This window comes from Tenrec ecaudatus, chromosome 2 (assembly GCF_050624435.1).
Source record: "Tenrec ecaudatus isolate mTenEca1 chromosome 2, mTenEca1.hap1, whole genome shotgun sequence".
NCBI lineage: Eukaryota > Metazoa > Chordata > Mammalia > Afrosoricida > Tenrecidae > Tenrec > Tenrec ecaudatus.
The window spans coordinates 196,240,240-196,264,577 of record NC_134531.1 but is presented as its reverse complement, the minus strand read 5'-3'; the positions used below and the strand labels follow the sequence as shown (position 1 = coordinate 196,264,577).

The 24,338-nt window shown below is 50.8% G+C and overlaps 1 protein-coding gene across 1 annotated transcript in view; it reads right to left on the bottom strand.

Annotated features, from left to right (window-relative positions):
* The window catches only part of ADAMTS2 (ADAM metallopeptidase with thrombospondin type 1 motif 2), a 335,165-nt gene that overhangs the window by 127,046 nt on the left and 183,781 nt on the right, over nucleotides 1-24,338 (bottom strand). Inside the window, exon 4 of the mRNA XM_075542120.1 lies at nucleotides 15,252-15,454. Within this exon, the coding sequence (XP_075398235.1) occupies nucleotides 15,252-15,454 (203 nt within the window). The remainder of the gene's footprint in view (nucleotides 1-15,251; nucleotides 15,455-24,338) is intronic.

Genomic DNA, 24,338 nt, shown 5'->3' with positions numbered 1-24,338 from the left:
ACATGCAGAGGCCGCAGGCCCGGTCCTCATTTCCCTGAGGCGTTTGGCAGCTGCTAGCCACTGACAGGGAAGGAGCTGAGAGAAGGAAGGGATTGTTGATCCTTGCTGGCAGTGGCCTGGTCTTGGAGAGCCTGTGGGATGTCAGCTGCCCCCTGACACTCGCTCGGCTGAGCTGGTCTGTTTCCATTGACCACAAAACTCTGGGAGGTTCCCCTTCGAGTCTCATCTGGAAGAAGCATTTTCGGAAGGAGTCGTCTGTGGTGAGACTTCTTGTGTCTCTAGTCCTGGCATCCCCAAACCACCCATAGCAGAGTGTATTTGGCATGGTCCCCACTCCCTGAGGCCCTGAGTTCAGCGACCGGTGTCCCATCGCCACCACAATGCAATTTAAAAACTTAATGCATTTTTCACTCCTCTTATGCAAGTCTTACTCTTCCATTGCTCCATCGTCTTTTGGCTAGGGAAAGACAGAAGGGCAATGGCCCCTTGAGGCAGGAGCATGCCATGTGAAAGCCCTTGAAAGTGTCCTGGTTGATGAAGGACGCAGACAAGGAAAAGTAAGAAAGCAGACTCCAGGGTCATGAACCCCTATCCCTGTTGCCTTCAGGGTCAACCTGAACAGATCCCCAAGTCTAGGCCCTGCTTCCCACGGGGACCCTGAGATGAGACTATGCTTTAAGAGAGGGGTCTGCGCACAGGATGGTGCCTAACCAGGGGGTTGGGAATGGGGGAAAGTCTTATCTATAGGAAGGGGCTTGTAGTGGTGCTCCAGGTTCCCACAATACAGTGACAGTGTGGTGGGTGCTGACTGGGGGAGCAGCCTGCCAGTGTGGTGAGGGAGGAGGCAGAGGAGAAGGCTCATCACAGTGTGGATCTTAACCAGGTGGCTCCCAGCACACCTGAGCAGCTCAGGGACTCAGGCAAACCTCCCCACATCATTAGGGCCTCAGACATCCCCACACCCAATCACCACGATGACAAAGAAGGGGGAGGCCCTGGCAGAGCAGGCCCGTACCCGGAAGACACTGAGGAAACATTCATCTGGGTTTTCCCTGGTGCCCTGTCCCCTCCACAGATAGTGCAGTCAGAGCGCATGTAAAAATGAAGACGCTTCTGTGTGGCTCTGCTACTGCATGACAGTCTCACCTACAAGGCTTGTCCACTGAGAAAATGCCTTTCCCTGAATGTGGAAGCATTAATCAGGATTTCTAACATCTGGCAAGTAGGTGTCAGCAGGGCTAGCACACAGTAAGAAATAAGTTTGTCTAGCTGTACAGCCCATGACACCCTGCACCATCTTCTAAGTGGCTCAGCTGCCAATAAGGACCCTGTGCCTCTGGGCCCTGGCTGGCTCAGAAGAGGCATTGTCTTGAAATCATCTAACAAGGAACAGCCAATGAGAAAGCAGATGAATATGTTCGTGTTGGTCAAGTTGAGGGTCAGTGAAATAGAGGAAGACCATTGTCGTAGTTACATAATTTCATGTCAATTTGATAAGTAAGTGAGAGGGTGGAGTCCAGCCTTCAATCTCAGGTCCCAGCCTGATAATGCTTCCTTGTGGGCATGGCTTTCTCATGAGGATTCTGGGAACCTCCTCTCCCTCTCTGGCTTCGTCTTCCTATAGACAAGCCATGCAGAGGCTTGCTGAGTCCTAGGAGGAGCCCCTCTCTCTACTTTACTCTCCTGCTGTTGAGACTCTCAGAGAGCTGAAGGAGCCATGTGGAGACCCGCACCAGTGCTGAGATGCTTCCACTGCCACTGGATCCACAAGACTTTCCACCCACCGACCTGCGATCTTGCTGCAGTCAACATCACTGCATGTGCTGCATGAGTCTGAAGAGAACTTAATGGACTAGTATTGGACAAATGGGCTAATATCAGACTTATGAACTTGATCTAGATTGAGCTGGGATGTTTTCTTAAGTTACAAATACTCTTCCATATGAAGCTCTTTCCTATACCTATATGCATGCCCCTGGATTTGCTTCGCTAGTCAACTCAGTCTAACGCACCCTCAGTGGGTTGATAGTGGTTGCAACAGGGGTCTGAAACTATCATGATGAGGATGGTGCAGGGCCGGGCCGTCTTTCTTTCCCTTTCACATAGGATAGCTATGGCCCCCACTGATGCAGTGGGGTATGCACTGGGCTCCTAGCTGCTAGGTCAGCAGTCGGGAACTACCTGCAGCTCTGCAGGAGAAAGATGAGGCTTTCTACTTCTGTGAAGATAGACAGCCTCGAGACCATGAGTGGCGGCTCCACTCTGTCCTCTAGGGTCACTGTGAGTCGGCAGCAACTGCATGGCAGTGAGTCTGAGCAACAACAACAATCAGACAGAACTGAAAGCCCCACCTCCTGTAATCTGGAAACCAGATGCAAAGGGAGAGGAGCTCAATTCTTGAAGGCATTGGCTTCCTGATCGCTGCTTCTCAGGAACAGAGGGGTCAGAGGCAGCCCACAGGGCTTGCCTCCTGCTGCCTGGTCTGACCCATCCATGCCCCACCTGTCACCTGGCTGCCTCCATTCACCTTCTGTCCGGGCTGAGCACCCATTTCCACCCGGAGTGCTCCCTGACCCTGCTTGTGGTGAGCACCCCATGCTGGACCTCACTCTGGAGCACACAGCGGTCCCCGATCCCCCAAGCTGACTTGGATGCTGTTCCCATCCACACTCTGGCCCAAGGCCCCGATCCATTCCTCTAATGAGCCCTCATGGTCTCAAATCACCTTGTTTGTTTGTTACGTTGCCTACTGCCTGGCTTTCTCTGCTGGCATGAGCTGCAGGCGAGCTGGAACTCCTGTGTACCCCTCAGTGCTACATCCCCAGTGCTGAGAACCTAGGCAACTCCCTAAGCCTCAAGATCAGGTCCAAACTCAGCTGCCTCCCCGCCAGGGCCCTGGATTCAAGGAGCCCCACCATGTAGTCAGCCCTGGGGCCTCCAAGCTCCACTCGATGTGCACCGCCTGACACATTGCCAGGGATAGACCAAGGGCACGGTCACTGTTCTGCACACCTTGTTCCCACCACCTGAGAAACACCAGCTCTGTGATCAAAGTGAATTCAAGGGCTGCGCCTTTTCGGACCTCATTCCCAAGGAGGCAGAGGTGCCAACTGTAAGCTGGGGCTGCCAAGGCCCCAACCTTTCTGCGCTAAGGCAAGCAGTGTGTCCCTAGGAGAGCTACGCTTCTGGAGGACAAGGACTGGGGCTGAGTTTGCAAATGGGGACAGCACAAACAGTCTCGGGCTCTCCAGCAGCTCCCACCTTCCAGCGCCTGCTCACACGCATTAGCCTTCACCGCCCAACACCCTGAAAGCAAGCATTACTATGCATCCCTGGGCAACCAGCGCGGACACCGGGGGCAGAGACATCGCGGCATCCTCTGCATGGTGGGGGTCAGAATCGGGACAGCGGCTTTGCAGAGTGACTTGGAAATCCGCTAGGAAGAGAAATGTGCACGCCTGTGCCCTGCCCATTCAAATCCACAGCAGCTGAAGAAAAACATCCCTGGGCGGAACAAAGAGGCACAAGGACACCCGCTCTCCTGGGATTTCTTTTCCAGGGATGGGCTGAAGCCATGATCCCTTGTTGGGGAATTCAGTGATGCAGTCATTCATTCAAAAGACATTTTCCAAGTACCTACTAGGTGCCGGCCCCTTTGACAGTACTGACCAGGCTAAATCAGGGTGGCAAACTCTTTCTGTGTGTCGTCAGAGGTTGTGAGTGTCTTTGGGTGAGTCCCCGAGTCCTCTTGAGCGCTTGTCTGAGAAAGGGCCGCAAGGTGGTGCAGAGGACTCCTTCAGAGCTTGGACATGGGAAGCTCAGGAATGGCCAGGTCTTTTCTCCCAAGGTTGTGGGGATAAGAACTTATCCCTAAGGCTGTGCGGACAGGTGTTTCTAACACTGGGGAGCCTCAAACTTCCAAAGTGAGATAGATGACTTTATCTTTCTAAACCCTAAATCAGCCAGGTGGGGCCAGACTCAGATGGTCCTTCCAGGTCCTGAGAGCCACTGACATAAGATTGCAGGTGAGCGATGACGATCGGTCTGACGGGCTGGACACAACATGAAGCAGTGAAACACAGGCAGAAATTATTGTTCATCACTAAATAGAAACTAAGCACAAGGAAGTCTGTGCTTCCCTTGTTCACTGGGTAATCAGCCCCTGCCTGCCCACCCCGCCCTCCGTCCTCACTGAGGGCAGGACTGTGCCTCGCTCCCTTCTGTATCCCAGTGTGCACTGGGGCCCGGTGCAGATGAAGGCTACCGAGAGTGCTGAATGAAGTCACCTGTGATCCTAGCGGCTCCCATTCGAGAAATGTTCCCCAGGGACAGCACCCTGCTAAGAAGCACTCACCTCACTGAAACCATGCTCACACGAACCCCAGGAGGCAGCTGCAAAGGAGCATGGGGCAGGAGTCATTTCTTCTAGATGGGAAGGGACAATCAGGCTGATTCTGCTTCACCTGTGCACTGAATTTCAATGTGTTGCTCACAGGGAACAACCAAATAGGAGGGGGGAACAATAAAAAGCTAAACATCGTAGGCTTGCTTATCCCTACATTACCCACAAGTGAGTCCGACAGGAGTGGGGTTGAGAGTGGTGGTCTGGTCAGTTGCCTCAGTCTCTACCCCTCCCTATTGCCTACAACCCTATCCCACCCCAGTCCCTGCAATGACTCTTGCCTAGCTCCTGTCACCATCAAAGAGCGCTGCCCTCTTCTGAGCGCTGTATACAGCCTCGCACACACTGCTGGCCCGGAATCATCCTGCTGCTATGTGGGCCTGGTGTTCTGAGAGGCCTGGAGGACAAGCCTGAGGGACAGGAATGGAGAGCACAGGCCCTGGGCACCAGGAGGCCCCACATCCTAGAGGGCTGCTATGTGAGGAAGGGACCTTGGCTCCAGGCCCCGAGGCCAGTCCCAAGCCCAATGTGCTCTTCGCCTCAGGAGTTCTATTCTCTTCCTCGCCACTGATGGGAGCTGAGTTTTCGTCTCCAATTTCAGAGATGCTGCTCTTTTTCCTGGACCCAGAGCCAGAGACACGTGGACAGGGATTTGGGGCTAGGCCCTAGCCCTGGCCGGTTTGCGGATCCATGGCCAGTTCACGAGATAGCCAACCCCCCCCTCTCGGCCAGCAGAAAACATTCCTGGCCCACTGCAGCCTTCCTCACCATCACCACGCGGCCGCAACATTCCTGAAAGTGGGTGAGAAATTGAGCCCATATGCCTTCTGATTGTTTGCAAACACTGGCAAACCATGGGTACGCCCAGGCCAATTTCTGGATTAAATTAGAAAAGAGGAAAAATATCTGAATCCTGGAACAGAGAAATATCATTCATTCAACAAAAATTGTTTAAGAACACACAGTACAGAGCATTGTCCTCGTACTAGGAGGGGTCAAGGGGTATGGCATGGGCTCTGAATGCAGATTTAAGGGCCTAAGGAGACCCTCTCTCCTCAGCAAGAGAGGTGCTTTGGGGGCCAAAGGAATCCTCCTTGAATAGGAATAGGGAACATAGGGGAGAGAAAATGTCCTGCCGTTCCTGCCCTCAAAATCTCTTCTGCTCTATTGTTGTGAAAGAGTTAAGAACAGCTCACACAGCCACTTTAAAAAGAATCTTCCACAGTGACCTTGGCAGGTCTTTGAGCTGGGTAGGGTAGAGTAGGGTGAGGTGCAGATCAAGCGCAAGGCCCTGCAGGAAAGGGTTGCTCCAGCCGCTGGACAAAAGGCAGCTTGTCTCTTAAGGGCCTGTCTCTTGCCGGGGATGGTGCCAGCCTTTACAGAAGCTCGGAGAACATGGGAGGAAGAGGAGGACGTGTTTCCAGTCTAGGAATGAGGAAGGGATGGGAAAGAACTTTGCCAGTTTCCTAAAAGCCAAGAATAGGACCCAGCTACTCGTGACCCCCAAGCCAGCATCCATTCGACACCCCGGGCATCTCTAACGCATGTACCAAATATGTACTGATACACAGGAACATGGACGCTACATTTCAAAGACTAGGGCCACAGTTAAAGATGGGCACGAAGCAAGCAGGACAATTATTTGGCACCTCCTAGCAAGTGTGTGCTATTGTTGCTTTTGGATGCCATTGAGTTGCTTCAGTCTCATCGCAGCCCTGTGTACCCCAAAAGTTTTGGGCCAAAACAAAACACTGCCCAGTCCCGCTCCATCCTCGCAAATCCATGTCATGTTCGAGCCCAGCGTGGCAGGCCCCGTGTCACTCTGTCTTGCTGAGGGTCTCCTGTTTCATCTACCCTCTTCCCGCCCCCCCCAGCATTAGCAAGCATGTGGTCCTTTCTCGTGAAGCGGCCTACTTCTTGGCAAACAGTAACTAGTTTCAGCTTCATGGGCCTTGTGGTCTCTACCACAACCACTCAACTCCGCCGTAGCAGCACACAAGCAGACAAAGATAATTCATAAATTAATAGGTGGGACTGTGCCCCAATAAGGCTTTATTGACAACAACAGGGAGCAGGCCAGGTGTGGGCCTCAGGTCAATCCCGGCTTGGAGATCTCCAATTGATGTTGACAATGTTATACGAAATTTGCTTTTTAACGAAGTCCTGTGTCAAGTTAAATTCAAGATGGATGTTTTAAACCACTTGCCCTCCCAACCAGTGGCCCTTTATTGGGCATTCCTCCTGTCTGTCTGGTACATTTTACTAGGCCATCTACGAGAACGTGTACCTCCAGCAGCCAATGGCCAATGGGGGCCTTCTTTGGAGGGGATGGGGTAGGATAGCATCCGTCACAATGGTCTTGTCTCAGACTCGCAGGGACCGTAGCTGTGCCAGCCGCTGGTACAGGCAGTCCTAGGTCTCGGTGGAGACTGAGATCCCAAGCTACGGACTGTGGCCTTTGGTTTCTCATGGAAGCGTAGGCCTATAATTAGGGAAAGTAGAATTATACCCCACACGGGAAACATTGGTCCTGGGTCCAAGGGTTGTATTTCTTGAAGTCTCCACACGAGTAGATTCTCCTTTGAAAGACGCACATATCACTGTATTACCTTAATAACAATTCTAGTCTTCCCAGAAGGCCTTTTACCTCAGCCCGGAGCAGCCCCACAGGCTGTGCCTGGTCAGGGGGCTGCCCAGTCACACACCCTGACTGCATTTGGTCTATGAGCAGAAACTGGCTCAGGGGCTGCAAGGTCAGGTTTATGGAAATGTGACAAGTATCGAAGTCCTAGTGCGGTAGCAGGCATGTTTCAGAATGTTAACCAGATCCCAGACTGGGAACATCAGATGTAGCAGGGAGCACGCTGTCGAAGGAGAAGGCCTAGCTGCTGAGTCACACAGGGTAAGGGTCCCAGTGCAACAGGAGAGCTGGACAGACCCTCTCCCTCAGGGCAGAACCACGTGGCAATGGGAGGAGGGGCCAGAGATGACAGCTGGTGCCACGGACAATGGAAAAGGCAGAGTGTGACCAGATGTTGAGAGCAAGCCTGTAAGCAGGGTGCCCACATAGGGCCTGACATAGGGGCAGTACAGGGAATGGGGGGAGGCAGCAAGACTGGGCAGGCTATACCTGTCCTCACAGTCCTTTCAGTGCTAGGGAAGGAGACCCCCAGCCCCCTCCAAACAGGTATAGTGCTAGTGTCTCCCTCAAAGGTCTTGGCTTCTCTGACCAGGTTAAAGACTGGTGAGCCCTAGGATGCCAGGTCCCTTGCTGGTGTGTCAGCCAGCCCCAAGATCCCAGACCCTAAGAGAGCTAAGGATCAGTGCAGAGGAGGCCAGAGGAAGAAATAAGTCCCTGACTCACAGCTCAGCCTGTTGCTCAGAATAGGCCCCTTTTAGACACCACTTTCATCATCAGAGAGTCCCTGGGTAGTGCAAAGAGTAAGGGAAAGGTCGGAGATTTGAGTTTACTCCAAGGTGTCTCATAAGAAAGGCCTGGTGATCCACTCCAGATCAGACATTGACAACCCTAGTGAGCACAGTTCCACTCCAACACACAGCAGGTCACTGGTAAGAATGCTGAGAGCAGGGTGGCTTTAAGGAGGGATAGCTTTGGACCGAACCTCACACTATGTGGGATTCAGACAGCAGAGGAGGGAGAGGACCGTGCAGTGGAGGGGCAGGGCACCTCCAGAGAACAGGGAAAGGCCAGGCAGGGTTGGAGGGGCTGGGGCTGGCACAGAATTCAAGTTCCTGGATGCACTGTGTGTGAGGATCTGCTTTGTGAACTAGCCACCAGTGCCCCTGTGGAGAAAGGCCCACACTTGAGGCTTATCTCTGTAGCTCTAAAACACTTCCAACTTAAACCTTTGACTCTGTGTTCCATAAATCCCACTGGGACAAAGGAACTCACGCTGAGTCTTAGAGCAGGGCCATGATCCATTTCTCCTGGTCCCCTCCTTCCATCCCCTCCCCAGACTGGTGCCATGCTAGCCCAGACTCCTCTCTCCTTCATGGCCACTCTCTGCCTCTGCTGGAGGATTGGGGAGGGAGGGGACGGGGGGACAACACAGCATAGCACACAAGCGCCCAGGGTACCTTGGGCCAGATCATGGATGGCAAGACAGCACTGACCAGAGCCTTCACCCAGGTATTTATTGAGAGCCCCACAGCACAGTGCCACAGTCAAACCCCCCTGGGACTGCGCACCTGCCAAGGAATGGGGAAATGGCCTCATGGGATGAGGAAATACCTAAATCCACTTCCCCATACCTGCCCTAAGGTGCCCTTTGAGCAGCAAGGTGTCGGAGGACTGCCCCATCCATGCCGCCAGTGCATGGGCACTAGCCCTAGGCCTGGGCCTCAGATTGCTGGGCAGCTCCTGGGGCCTGAGGATCTGTACCCACTATCTTCCACCTTCCTGGGTCTGCTCGTGTGCGTCTGAACCTCTGACAAGCCCCAGGCACCCTTCCTGCATGAGGCTCAGAATGCAAGGTCATTGAATTTTGGTGATTTCCGCATGCAAGCATGCAAGTTAAATGTTCTAATATTTTCTTTTTAAATTGGCATCAGGCAATATAAAGATGAACCGTCGAATTCAGGCTAGCAATTTGAAATCCCAATTGTTCAGCAACTCTGAAGGCATCCTGGTGGCGCCGTGGTTCAGGGTGTGCTGCTAATCAGAAAGCCAGCGGTTCAAACGCACCTGCAGATCAGGGGGAGAAAAGGCCTGGCCTTTAGGGATTGTGACTGGGAACCCCCAGGAGGCAGTTCTAGTCTGTGACACTGGACCACGGCAAGTCCGTCTCAACCTGAGGACACATAGGACCAGCATTCAGTAGCGCAAAAACCTACAAAGCAAAGAAAAGTTGAGAGGGACTGAGGAAGAAAGAAAAACTCTCTATGTGTCCCTTTACTGGCACCTTTTTTTTTTTTTTAAAATACTTTAAAAATAAGAAGCCTCCTGTTTTCATGGGCAAATGCTGGCCTTTGGATCAGAACGAGTTGATTGTTCTCAAGCTGGAGTCCCACAGGCCAGCCAGCATTTCCCAAAAAGGGGAATCAGGGACACTGGGAATCTCCTGTTTGCAGCGGTCAGATGCTGCATAAAATAAAATGAGCCACACGCAGGCAAATTGGCCCCTTGAATCCTCTCCCCAGCCTTCCTCTGTGGGATGCCTTTTCAGCGCAGACCTGGGACAGTGGGAGTGGCAGGAGCCAGCAGACAGCCAGCGAGTCTGAGTTTGGGAAACAGTGCTGCCCACAGCAGGCTGTTACCAGGGCCGACCAGAGGGAAGCTCTGGAAGGCTGAGCTCTGGGCAGAAAGAGTTAGCCAAGTTGCCCAGGGGTGAAACCGAGAAGAAAAGGTGGCATGCTCTGACCAGACAAAAAAACGTAGGATGTCAAAAACCACTCCAAACAGCGCAGAAGACAAAGAATGAAAACAGTTCCCACACATATTTTAATCTCAAGACGCTTCAAACTAGGAGGAATGAAACTAAATCCATTCAAATAAAAGGGCATGGATAGGTTAGTCACGCCCCCCCCCCCCACAAAAGCTGTTTTAAAATATATTTGTATATTTTTCAATTTATTTTTTAACTTTGTGTTGAGAATTGGATGACAGTTACAGAGCAAGTCAGTTTTCCATTCCACAATTTATACACATTTTGTTTCATGTCATCGATTGCAATCTCTGCCGTGTAAGATCACTTATCCACTCCCTGCCTGTGATTCCCATCCCGTCTTCCTTCCCAACCCTTCCTGTCTTCTGGACTCTGCCTTTGGGAAACGCTGCCCTTCTGAGTAGAACTGCTTGATTATTCAAGAGCAGGGGTGTCAAACTGACACATGGAGGGGGAGGGGGGCGCGAGATAATTTTTGTGGCCTGCAATGCTCTGAAAGTAAATGAAAATAGAAAAACTTGTTATGAAGAAAATAGCTCTTAGGGGAGATCGAGGTAATACTGTACACATGATCCCTTCGTCAACCCTTTAACTACTGAAGACGAGTGTACGCGTGGCCCAGTGCCTTTCCTGGGGGCCCGTGGACGTCTGCAAACGTGCTGACTCAGTTCCGGCGACGTTTGGAAGCGACCTGTCTGCCACTCTCAGTGTCACTAATGTAAACAGATTCCAATAGCGAAAAGGTTAAAAAGAGCACTCAGTTGTGTTGTTACGAATCATACCTAGCGGCAGCACTAGTTAACATTTTTAGAGGGAAGCCATTACGACTGTGTATCATGTTTGTCAGCTGTCCAACATTTTGTGTTTTTTATTAGTTACTTTGTTATATTTTCTGGTCACAACATAAGAGTTAAGTGAAAACTAGTAGAAGGAAAGCGCTGGCAAGTTTCAGGTAAAAAAAGAATAATTTTAGTTTTATAAATACATTAAATAAAATAAATGTCTAAATAAAACAATTATATAGTACTTTAATTATCCTATCCATATTCCTGAATCCTCACTTCAAAATATAAATTTAACAAAATTTGTAAATGTGATGTTATCCACGTGAATCTCGCCTGTTGCACCAGATGGACCACGTTTTAATTGAGTTTGACACCGCTGGTCTAAAGCATGCCTGCTTCCCTGGTGTACAAGTATAAGAGTTTTCTTTTGTTATTGGTTTTTTCACTGTAACCCCATGGCCACCAAATTAACACAACTTAAAACAAAATGTGCATCTGTGCAGTAGCTACCAAATTCCCCAAAATAAAAAGTTGTTGAGTCTGTGGTGATGAAGAGATGGGCCCTCCCCACAGCTGGGGGAGCCTGATGCGGTGCAGCCTTAACAGAAAACATTCTGGAGGATAGAGCTTTAGAAGGGATTTGCCTGTAGACCAGGGATTCTATGCCTAGGAATTCATTTTAAGAAAATAATTAAGGATGAGTGACAGATTCAGCAGGCCGACTCTTCATTACTGTTTGACACCTCATGCAAAATAAAGAGTGGCCTGGCTGACCTCGACTGGGGAATCAGTGTGCGACATGGATGTGTTATATAAATAAGAAGGTGGGTGGGAAAGTATGTTACTGTAAGATGGTACAGTATTATGCAATCATTAAAATGAGGCAGAAGAAAATAAATGAGAGGAGAAATCAGTCACATACCTAGATGAACATATTCTGATTTTTCATCATGAATAATATATTATCTGTGTTAAATATAGGAAACAATGTGGTTTTTCTAGGTTCAAGGAGGAAATGAGGGTCTGGCTGGTGCATGCTGGAATGGGTTGGTGGAAGGTCTGGACACGAAGTTCCCAGCAGGCTCTGCTGCAGTGCCTAGGGTCCATTTATACCCCGCCCCCTTCTCGCCCTCCAGTGAGTCTGAGCAGGAGGAAGAGGTGGAGTACTAATTCTCCTTTCCTATGAAAGCAGGAATTAAATGTCTTCTGCGCGGATGCAGGAAGGAAACAGCATCACTAAGCGATTCCGTGCCGTGACTCCTGAGAGTCACTTCCACATCTTTTCCATGTACCTTCTTCCAATTCCCCTCCTGCCCCACGATTGTGGCTCAGCACACAGGCCTCCTGCACCCCCTCAATCATCCTGATCTCATTCCTATAACACAGCAGTTCTCAACCTGTGGGTCACGACCCCTTGGGGGATGGACCAACCCTTTCACAGGGGTCGCCCGATTCATCACAGTAGCAAATTTACAGTTATGAAGTAGCGATGAAAATAAATTTATGTCCCCACAACTACCATGATCCAAATTCTACCTTGCAGGGCTGGATAGGGCAGAGGTTGTACACTGGTACATATGGGGGCTGGAGGCACAGGGAATCCAGGGTGGATGATACCTTCAGAACCAGGGGTGTGAGGGGCGATATTGGGAGAGTGGAGGGTGAGTGGGTTGGAAAGGGGGAACTGATTACAAGGATCCACATGTGACCTCCTCCCTAGGAGATGGACGGCAGAGAAGGGGGAGAAGGGAGACTCCGGATAGGGCAAGATATGACAAAATAACAATGTATAAATTACCAAGGGCACATGAGGGAGGGGGGAGCGGGGAGGGAGGGGAAAAAAAAGAGGACCTGATGCAAAGGGCTTAAGTGGAGAGCAAATGCTTTGAGAATGATTGGGGCAGGAAATGTGCGGATGTGCTTTATACAATTGATGTATGTATATGTATGGATTGTGATAAGAGTTGTATGAACCCCTAATAAAATGTAAAAAAAGAAAAGAGGAGAAAAAAAAGAAAATGATTAGGGCAAAGAATGTACAGATGTGCTTTATACAATTGATGTATGTATATGTATGGATTGTGATAAGAGTTGTATGAGCCCCTAATAAAATGTTTTTTAAAATTTTTAAAAATAATTAGAAAAAAAAAAGAGAAAATTTTATGGTTGGGGGTCACCACCACATGAGGTAGCCGAGGGTTGCGGCCTGAGGAGGGTTGCAAACTCTGAGTATAACATTTCTAGTCTTCCCATAAGGCCATTTACCTGAGCCTGGGGCAGACCCACAGGCTGTGCCTGGTCAGGTACCTCAGGCGTCTGGGCTGAGATCTAGAGCATGGCCTAGAGATCCAGGCTCTCAATTTGTGGCTTCCCAGCCACACCCTCCAACTGCAGTTAGTCTGTGAGCCAAACCTGGCTCACAGACAGCAAGATCAAGTTCATGAAAATGTGGTAATTACCATTTTGTCTATTATCGAAAGCCTCAGAGCCTTTGCTCGCTTGTTCCCTCAGGGTCTGAGGTGGTCGTTGTTGTTAGGCGCCATCAAGTCGGCTAGGACCCCTAGCGACTGCGGGCACAGCAGAACGAAACACTGCAAGGCCCTGCTTCCTCCTCACAACTGCCCCTATGCCTGAGCACCCGGATGCAGCCACTGCGTCCATCCATCTTGGTGTCAATCACCTCTTTTTCATAGTACCTCCGCTTTCCAGGGACTGGTCCCTCCTGACAACCTGTCCAAAGTATGCAAGATGAAGTCTTTCCATCCTTGCACCTGAGGTATGAATATACCATAGCTTGGGTTAGGTGCACCTAAGTCCTCAAAGTAACAACCTTGCTCTTCAACGCCCTAGAGAGATCTTGTGCCACATTCAGAGCCGTGGGCACAGATGGTGACATCAGCCTTGATTCTGTGAGTTCATACAGCCAACCAAAAACCTTCCGTGGAGCCGAGCCCAGGCCAGCTGTCACCACATCTGTCCATCCCCTTCTGTTCTTCCCTCAGTGCTGGAAAGCCCGATGGCCAGCTGTGGACTGACAAGGGAGGACGATGTGTCCAAGCCAGATCTTTCAGGGCCAGTCGGGATTCTAGCTGTGGCTCTGGGGCAGCCAGCCACCTTCAGGGTCTCCTCATGGCTGCATACCCTGGTCCTGCCCACGCGCCTGTCTAGACTACTGAGTTCCAGCAAGGTCAGAGACAAGGGGCCACTGGAAGCCCTGCTCTACATAAATCCTCCATCGCTGCACAAATCGTCCTACGTGGCAGCTACTAGCCACCTTGGCTATTTACATTTAAATATACTTTCATTAGAATAAATTAAATAATTTAAAAATTCTTCGGTTTCACCAGTCACATTTCCAGGCCTCAACAGACAAGGGGCTCATGGCTACCACAATGCACCAGGCAGAATTTAATGAGAACGTTTCCACCATCACAAGGAGTTCTAGTGGACAGACCTGTTCCAGAAGGTCATTCTTTCTGAAATAGTCATGCTTCTTCAAGAAGCTCCCCCCAAGATTTATCAAAGGGTCCCTCATGCCTTAGATTAGCCCGGAATTCTCTCTGGGAATGCGGGGCTCTCAAGCAGGACACAGAGCTTTAGATGGTCTTAGTTGTCAAGGCAACCCCACACACCAAACCTTGTTTTGCCTTATCTCCCTGGTCCACCCTGCATTCCTGAGGAGGTAGGTGAGCTCAGATGAGAGGCACAGGCCTCTCTCTGTGTCTCCTTGAGCTCCAGGGCTGTCCAAATGCCCCTCTGTCTCTGCAGAGCCTGCTGCTATGCCTGGGACAAGAGAGCATGCCATGCACATGGGCTGGATCAATCAACAAAAAGGCAAGGAAGACACCCACCAGCTGGTTATTCCTTCTCAATTTATTTGGACTGATCACCTATAGCCTTTTCTCTGTTATGATCAATCTCGTGTCAAATTAAGGTTTTTATGTGTTTCCGGAAAAATGGTACACTTGAATCATGGAGGGAGGAATGGATAAACTGAAGTCAACTGGCAAAACCAAAAGAAAGCTCTGGATGTTCTCCAGTCTTAGCCCCACCAAACAGTCCAGGCACCGAGGAAGACTTTGGTTCCCTCAGCAATCCTCTTTTACTTCTTTGGGTGACTTCAAGGAGAAGCCTGGGGTGGCCGGGGGCCCGCTGGCCCCTGCCTCTAACACTCACCACTGTCCCTAGGTAACAGACCGTGACCTGTTGGAAAGGTGTTCAGCAAGTAAGAACTACCTCTGAAAGAGGAATAGCGCTGCTTTACATTTCTGTTTACGCTTTTGGGAAAAGGCTGTTTCCTTTTTAAAACAACTTGAAGTTGAGAAAAAAAGAAAAGAAAAGGTCAGTTGGTTGGTAAGAAAGTACAGACGACACGCAATGGGGACGCAGCAAGCAGGAGGGACAAGGGTCCATACAAACTGCCTTAGGGGCCATCAGCTAATGACCCCCACTTGACAGACTGTGCCAGTGTGGCTGCAGTTCCCGGAGGGAGAGGGGCTGCCGACCAGGGCGCTCAGCATCTCCTTCCTACCTGTGCCACCAGAGACTGGTCCAGGAAAGCCCGCAGGAGGCCCAGCTCCCCTCCCTGCATCCCTCTTGATTCGGGGTGAGTGGCTAGCTCCGCCCCTTTCCCCCTCTCCTAGAAGACCCCCCACTCACGATGTTCATGAGTGTGAGCAGGTATTTCTGCACGTGCTCCTTCCCGTGGAACTGGACCACCGAGTCATCCACACCCAGCAGGACCTCAATGTTGTAGTCGTCGTCCGTCGCGTGCCGCCGTGCCCTCCGCCTGGAGCTGTTCACACGCTCTTCCAGCACGCCCAGGGCCCGGCTGAGGTCGTCCAGGCTCCCCCGGGCCATGCCTGCAAGGAAGGAGACAGGACAGTCAGCCGCAGCAGCAGCACAGGGTCCCCGGGGATCTCATGGCAGGACAGAAAGGCCCTGCACAGCTACCACCGTATTGAAAAACGCCCCCCAACTTTGCACCAAGGGCAGGGTCTTCCCATTTTGCTGAAGAACACACTGAGGGTCAGAGGGAGCAAGGGGGGCAGTGTGGGCTCAGAGGCGGAACACGCAGGCCACCGCCTCTTTGGCAGTGACGGCAGCAGCTGCAGGACGCACAGGGACCTCCACACATACACACATGTGGCTCAGGACAGACCTCCTTCCTGTGGCTGCTATACCTCTACCACACTGCCCATCGTGGGCACAGTTGGCACCCAATCATGGAAAGGCCAGAGTCTCAGGACTGAGAGTGGTAGAATCAGCCCACGCCCCACGCTCACCCATTCCCATCCTCCTGGCTGAATGCCCAGTTTTCCTGGATGCTGGCAACTCAGACGTCCCCTATGACCCCTGGGGTCAGGGCAGTATGTCCAGCCATTCAGTCTTTGGACCCCAATTCCCCTCCCAGAGCTTTCCTGTCAGCCACCTGCTGAAACTGAGCCTCAACCCCAGGTCATCCCTGTCTGCCCCACTCCGGGACCGTGTGTCTGTGCCCCCCCCCCTTGTGGCCCCTGGTGAACTCTTGACGTACCAGGTATCAAGGAGCAGGCGCTTCAGCCTGAACTGTGTGCAGGGACCAGACAGAGCCCCTCCCCCCACTTGTGAGATTACACCTATCAGCTCTGGGCAGGCCCTGCCTCCAGACCCTCCAGCCCAGATTCTGACCTGTGCTGGGCAGCCCATCCAGGGAGTGGCACCGTGGCTGAGGACTCCATGGGAGCCTGGAGGTATGTCGGGTCAGAACCCCAGGATGTCAACCCACCCAGTGGGATAGCTGCGGTTTCCGCCTCAGTTGCCTTACACTGGTCCATTCGATGTGGAGCCTGCCCTGGATCAGCCCCTGCCCCGCAAGGCTTCTCTGCCCCACCTCTCAGAAGACCAGTCTGGGCTTCAACGTCACTGGCCTTGACCACACTGTCCACCGCCCACTAAGCTCCCCCTGATAACCGGCCTATGTGTCGACGAGGGTCCCGGGCCCCAGGGCCTGTTTCTCAGCAGTAGCCTCCGGCTTGGTCCTCACTGAGGTCACCGTGACATTGCCAGCCCAGGTGGAGGTGATGTCCTGCCGTGCAATGCTTACAGCTGAGATGGGCAATGGAGAGCCAAGCTCAGTGTCCATACCCCTGCACCACCTCTAGGAGGCTCTCCCCTCCACCCCACCTCCCAAACTCTTCCCTAACTATAGCTCTCATTCCTCTTCAAAGTCTCTTGTTTCTGTCTTCTCTAGGGACAGAGAGAGACTCCCACTGGTCATAAGGATGCAGGATGGGCCTGGTGGGAAAACAGGGTTTCTGAAAGGAGCATGGCTGTCTATCGGCACGGGATGGTCACCTGGCCTGGGTACGAGGCCCGGCTCTGCCCCTGGCCCTCTGCACACGGCTGGCTTCTCATCCTGTGCTGACTAAGCTCTTTGCTGAGTCCTTTCCAGAGCAGGAGCTGTGGCCTTCATGTCCTGCAGGCTGACTCGTGGCCAGGACCCAGATAAGACATACTGATCGTTAGGCCTGAGGCTCAAACCTACAACCCGGCTATGGAGCAGAGACCCTGAGGGACACAGGGAAGTGGGAAAATGGGTGAGAGCAGGTGAGGGCTTTGATGGAAAAGAGAACAGGCGGGGGCTAGACTGAGGGGCTGCTTGTGTTCCTGCTCTCCCAGGGGTCCTGGTGCAACCCACCCCTCCACCCCATGCGCCCACAGTGGGTGCCTCCCAGGACTGCTCTTGGGCAGGCAGCTGACTGCCTGGGACATGATTCAGAGCCCTCCTGGCTGCTCCCAGGGGAGGCACCGAAGACGTAAAGCTGACAGGGACTTTGAGGAATTGCTACTCTATTTTGACACATTTATTTCTTTGCATTGCCAAGGAGCAGGGATAGCTCACCTTCAGAACCACCTTGGGAAGCAGAAGATGGTGATTTCCATACAAAAACATCCTCTGTCCCTAGGGAAGACGTTGGACTGTTGTCCTCTACCCCCCTTCCCTCAGCGGTCACACCCAGGGGCCCGCAAGCAGAGCCAGACCACCGTGCTGGCCAATACCACCTCATGTTGAAAAGATATTTTATGTGGTTGACAGTATTCGGGAGTGAGGAGATGTCATATTTTTTAAAAGTTTAGAACACCCAGCTTCTCCTGAGAAACGAAGAAATGGGGCCAGCCTGGGTCGCCAACATTGGCTGGAGGACAGTGACCTCCATGTTTGGAGACAGGACACAGAGCGCATCCGCTTTCCACCCTCCCTGTCCCCTGAAGGCCCCCTGCAGCGACCTCTCCAGGCATTCCCTGCAGGAGGCTGGAGAGCTGCCCTTGGGGAGAGCCGGGCGGGGCATGCTTGAAGCGGCTTGTGCCCATCAAGCCCAGCTTCTCCAGCCACTGTTGTCACAGATCCACTCGAAACCGCCACACGCTCCAGGGACGCTTCTCTACATGCTTCCTCGCGAGGCTGGCTCATCAGTTCCACCTCACTTCTCGTCCTCACCGTGGTCATCGGAGTCGCAATCCTGCTGAGGGTCGGAAGTGACTTTGCAAACACAGTCTAGAAGGTATGCTTTCAAATGCCCCACCCCCGCCCCAAGACTCAGTCCCAAAGGCCTGGTCAAGCAATGAGCAGAGCGCATCCCTCCGGTGACCAGACAGGCAGCCACCCTACTCAAGTCTCTGTCCGCCCTACGTAAGCTGTGCAAGGCAGAGGTGTGGCCAGTGGGGTCTTTCATGCCCCAGTGCGTGTGCTCACACCAGTCTCAGTCCAGTAGTTGCCCTTCCCCCCTTACCTATGGCCACCCACCAAACCTGGTGGCCCACCGTGTCAGTCCTGGAGATGATTCTATGTCTCTGAAATCCGCTTGCCCCGGAGCTCAGGCCATGCAGACACCTGGGCACACCTTCGTCCCAGCAGGCCTGTCCCTCAAGCTGAGCCCTGCTGCAGGGACCGTGAGCCAGCGGCAGCAGTTTCCTTTGGGAGCCTGAGTAGGCTTCCAAGTGGAGCTACCAACACCAACGTGGGCCTTCAAGACCCTCCCACCTGCCTGGGGGTGTCTCCTTGGTCTAAAGACCTCTGCTCCACCCAGTCTGTCCTCCAGGAGAGGAGGGGGCTGTTTGCCACTCTCCTCCCTCCTTGGGAAGTGGCCTGCAGGTCTGGAGCCGTCCTTCCAAGGGTGGAGGCCAGGCGCCCATGCAGTCCTCTGCTCCACGGCTCATTCCGCACCTGGTCTAGATAGCAAGCTGTCAGCACTGCCCGTCTCTGCCGAAACCTGACAGCCGTGCTGCCTCCTGCTTTCCTGGGTGCAGCCTCCCCCACCCCCGCCAAAGGAGTCCTCTGAGAAAAAGTGGGGACCCCAATGATCACATCCCAGCAAGTTGAGGCCGATTCTATGTTTCAAACATGGAACACGAGAATGTCTTAGTTCCCAGCTTCCCTGGCACTCAGGGGCCCTCTTGGTTGGCCGGCAGGGCTTTCTTTGCTCACGTCTCAAGCAAAGGGTGACACAGCAGCAAGAACATCAAGAACAGTACCCCCTTTCAAAGCTTCAGGACGGAATGGAAATGCCAACTCAGAGAGCACGTCTTTGGACAGGAGAGGGTGTGGCAAGGACAAGCAGAATCCCTCAAGGGGATCCCCCGGGGCCACCATCCACAGAAACTGCTGGTCCCGCAGAAAGGACCTCTGCCTCCACCCCTGAGCTCTGCACCCTCCAGCATCTCCAGGCGTCACCGTCTCAAATCTCCGAGGCGGCCCCGTCACAGCCCTTCACAGTGACAAAGCCCAGCACTCCCAAGTCTACCCGATGGAAGCGCCGTGGGCAAGGTACCTCATCACCCTAACTGCTGTCCCGGCTGAAGTATCCAGGAAAGTGAGGCACAGAAAAATGAAGTGACCAGCCACATCGCCCGATAGAGGAGGAGCTGAAGTCAGAGACCCACAAGAGTCCCTTTGCATCATTGACACCAAGGGCTGATTTGAGGGCAATCAACACGGGTAGAAAGACGCACCAGGGATCTGGAGAAGAGACCGTTGGAGTCATGATTCTGTAAGCAACTCAGAGTCTGCTGTGGCAGGTGGTGCTCGGGGGCTTCAAGACCTGAGGGGTATCTGCGCGTCTCTGGGCACACTCCAACACGGCTCATGCCCAGCTGTCCTTGAGTCCTCTGCTACTGCCCAGCTTGAGCTGACCTACTAAGCATGGCGAAAAGTACCTTGAAAGGCAGGGCCGGGCCCACCTACAGATTGATGCCAAAGCCTAGCAGCTACCTCTGGGCATGGAGCTCCAGGGAGGCAGGGTCGTGTTGGAGCCATCTGCCTCCCCTACAGCGCCTTCCCTGCAGACCTACTGTGTGTTTAGCCCTGGATGCACGTGTGTGGGCCCAGAGCACAAAAGACCCTGCCGTACTTCTTCCTGGAACTGGAATGCTCATCTCCTCATTTCTTCCTGGACTGGAGACTCACCCGAAATTAATGCAGAGACTCCCACCACCTGATTTCTCCCTAATAATACCTCTTTCCCCACCCCCCTCCATAGAATGCACTACCATATGAGGTTTTGACCTCATTTATGACTCTGCTATGCATTTGAATGGAGACCCCTGAGGAGAGGGGTCATGAGGTTATGCATGGCTCTGTTTCTCCACTGCCCATGGGTATGGGCAGCCCAGTGTAGAACAGAAGCCATCGCAAAGAGAGGACCAATGAGAGCAGAGGGCCCAACAGACGGAAGTCGGGAGCCTTCTTGAGAGGACACCTGAACTGAGAGCTGGGCTGGAAGGAGAAGCAGGAGCAGCAGGGCCAAGGGCGATCCACAGGAGTCACACTGACCCACGGGAGTGGGGAAGCATGTGGCAACAAATAGAAAAAAGGCATAAGAGTGTTTATGAGCTAAAAGGAGACAGGTGGATCAAATAAACTGATCCTCAGGAAGACAAAACAGGTTAAAAATGTGTGTTCACCTAACAGAACTTCACCTTGACACAAGGACAATTAGACAAAGTCACCGTTATATGGGGCTTTCTAATGTATGTATCCCAGAAAACCGCAGATGGATTCATTACAATCTAGGTAAACTTAAAGAGGCTTTGAGTGACTAAGACAGACCGAATGTGTAAGCACTCTAACCAGAAGGCAGGTGCTCCTCAAGTACAGATGGGAAAAGCTCCAAATTTGATGGCGCACAAGAGCACAGAGGAATCTTACAACCCATGCCTGCGATCACTGAGAACCATGAGATAAAATCAGAAAGGACAATAAAAAGAAAGTCCCTCAAAGCCATAAGCACCGGAAATTAAAAACACTTTTCTAATAAGCCTAGACGAGATAGAAAAAAAAGATCACCAAAGAAAAGTGATCCAAGAATGCAGAAATTATTGAACAATATTATTGATATCATAGGCATGAAAAATTTTTGATGAAGAAAACTATTTTAAATGGTTTGCAGCTTTACATTAACAAAGAGCTGCTAGAAATCTATGCCAGATCCAGAAGAGGACATAGAATAAAGCATATAGTTTATGACAGCAGATGAATCTTGGTTGAATTCAAAGACCACCAGAAAGATGTTTACTTCTGTTTTAGTAAGTATGCAAAGGCATTTGACGGTGTGGATCACAGCAAATTATGGATAACATTGAGGAGAATAGGAATCCCAGAACACTGTAGTGTGCTCATGCAGGAACTGGACATAGACCGAGTGGCTGTCATTCAAACAGAACAAGCATGCGTTGGTCGTGTGAATTTGGGTGCATAAGAGAAACAAATCCACAGAAAGTCATATGTACAACAGAGTTTTATATAAAGAGTAAATGTATATCAAGAAAACATCCCAACCCAGTGCTGTCCAAGCCCACGAGTCAACATTAGCCCATATGTCTGACCCCAATCCACAAAGTCCTCCTCCATCTCATAAATCACACGCAATGATGCTGCCTACATGAGGAAATCTGAATCAGTGAATGTGTAAGCATCTCAGCACTGGCAGGGGTCTCCATACAGCTGCGCCAGCACCCAGGGCTGTATCGGAGTAAGTCCATGTGACTTCTCCTCAGGGATGTCTTGCAGAAAGTGAGCCTTGCCAGCTGAAGCAGGGAACTGGCTAAGACAGCTGCACCATGGTCTGACCATCACAAAGCAAGAGACCTGAGAACTAGAAAGGCAAGGCTCACTGAGCCATTTATCTCTCCACCCTTCAAATAACCCCACCTGTGTTTATTGGTCAGGTTGGCACAATACACTTTAATTATCACATCAGTGTTGCTAGGTGCTGTTGGGTTGGCTCAGATTCATAACGATCCTTTGTAGAACAGAACAGAACAGTAGCCAGTCCTGAGTCCCCTCACGGTTGTTGTTATGCTTGAGTTCACTGCTTCAGCCATTGTACCAATCTGTTTTCTTGAGGGTCGTCCTTTTTTGACTACCTTCTACTTTCCCAGCAGGATGTCCTTCTCCAAAGACTGGCCTCTGCTGATAAAGTGCCCAAAGCATGTGGGACAAAGTCTCACCAGCTTCACTTCTAAGGAGTCTTCTGTCTGCATTTCCTCCAAGACAGATTTGTTTGTTCTTCTGGAAACAAAATGGTAACTTCAATATTCTTTGCCAAGTTTTCTCTAGTCTTCCTTAGTCGCTGTGCAGCTGTCACAGGCATGAGGCGATTGAAAATGCCATAACTTTAGTCAGGTGCACCTTTGTCCTCGAAGAGATCTCTTTGATCCTTAACACTTTACAGAGGCGTTTGCAGCAGATGTGCCCAATGAAACATTGACTACTGCCTCCATGAGTATTGACTATCTATCCAAGCGAAATGAAATCCTTGACAATTTCAACCTTTTCTCCATTTACCATGATGTTACTGTTAAGGATAAAAGACTATAGTCTTCCATATGGATTATACCTCAGCATAAAGAAAAGAAAAACCCCGACTTACTGGGAGACACTGCAGAAGACAAGCCACATGGACGCAACCAGACCTTGGAAGCTGGAGAAGCCACAGAGACCCCTGCCAGTGCTGAGATGCTTATAATGCCACTGGACCCAAAGATTTTCTACCCACTGGCTTGTGATCATCTTGCATTTCTCCGTGTTCAATTGCTCTTGTATATAAACCTCTTTCTTATACACATATGTGTGTCCATGGACTTGTTTCTCTAGTCTACCCCAGACTTACACAGTGTATAAGAAAGAGCTTTATATACAAGAGCAATTGAATATTGAGGAAAAAAATCTCAGCCCAGTCTAGATCAAGCCCATAAGTCCAACATTAGCCCAAATGTCCGATACCAATCTATAAAGTCCTCTTCAGACTCATGAAACACATGCAATGAGACCCGAATGCAGGAAGATCACGGGCCAGTGGGTGGAAAATCTTGTGGATCCAGTGGTGGTAGAAGCATCTCAGCACTGGCAGGGGTCTAGACCCACATGGCTCCTTCAGCACCAGGGCTCTAAAGTAGCTCCATGTGTCTTGTCTGCAAACAGGTCTTTCAGGGAGTGTCCCCATGTAGCTTACCATACCCTCCTCCCTTCCATTTCTCTTCTCCCTCCTGGGGATTCCTGTCTTCCTCTTCACTCAAGTTGACACCCATGAATCCTCCAGCCTATGGTTCCCTTTTCTCTCCCTTGGTAATCTTCAGTCTGTTCCCTTTGGTAAGAAATTCTTTGTCTTGTTTATTCTCCCCTTATTAACAGTGGTCTCCTACAATGTTCCTCCTTTTGTGATTGACTCATTTCAATCAGCTGCTGTTTTTCAGGTCCATCCATGTCACATGGTGCTTGGTGGTTTCATTTCTGTGCTTTACTAATGTGTAGTATTTCATTTTGTGTTATGTACCCAAGTTCACTTACCCATTCTATTACTGCTGGAAATTTGGGCTGTCTTCATCTCTTGCTATTGTGAATAGTGCTGGGATGAACACGGATGTGTGTGTGTCTGTTTGTGCTGTGACTCTTCTTTAGGGTATAAACCCAATTGATAATCTTTTCATAAAGGTCTTTCTATATAAATATTGAATTTACCCAGAAAAGTGGGTGAAGGGAAATGTCAGACAGTGTAAAAAAAAAGAAGAAGAAGAAAGAGAGAAAAGAAAAACCTCACAATTAAACCAATAAACATTATTATGATAGAAAAAGATAAAAGTTGTCAAGGGTTTCATTTCACTTGTATACACAGTCTACACCCATGGAAGTAGCAGTGAAGAAGTCACTTTATTGCATTGGGCCAATCTGCTGCAAAAGACGTCTTTAAAGTGTAAAAGGCAAAGATATCATTTTTGAGGACCAGGGTGCCCCTCGTCCAAGCATGATTTTTTAATAGTCTCATGTGGACATAAAAACTGGGTAGTGAATAGGGAAGACTGAAGAAGAATTGGTGCCTTTAGATTACGGTGTTGATGAAGAATATTTAATATACTGTGGGCTACCAGAGAGCAAACAAATCTGTCTTGAAAGAAGTAGAGCCGGAATGTGCCTTAGTAACTGGCATGGCAAAAAGTTGTCTCCCGTACTTTTGACATGTTATCAGGATGGCCCAGTCCCTAGAACAATACACTTTTGAAAGAAAAGAGTCAGCAAACAAAAAGAGGAAGACTTTCAATGGAAAAGATTCGCACAGTGACTCCACAATGGGTTCAGACATAGAAACAACTGTAAGAATGGGGCAGGACTGGGTAGTGTTTTATTCTATTGTACTCAGGATCGCTGTGATCATATGTTCCTTTTTGAAATAGTTGAATGCTGACAGATTCTTCTTTGTGCCATGGCTCTGT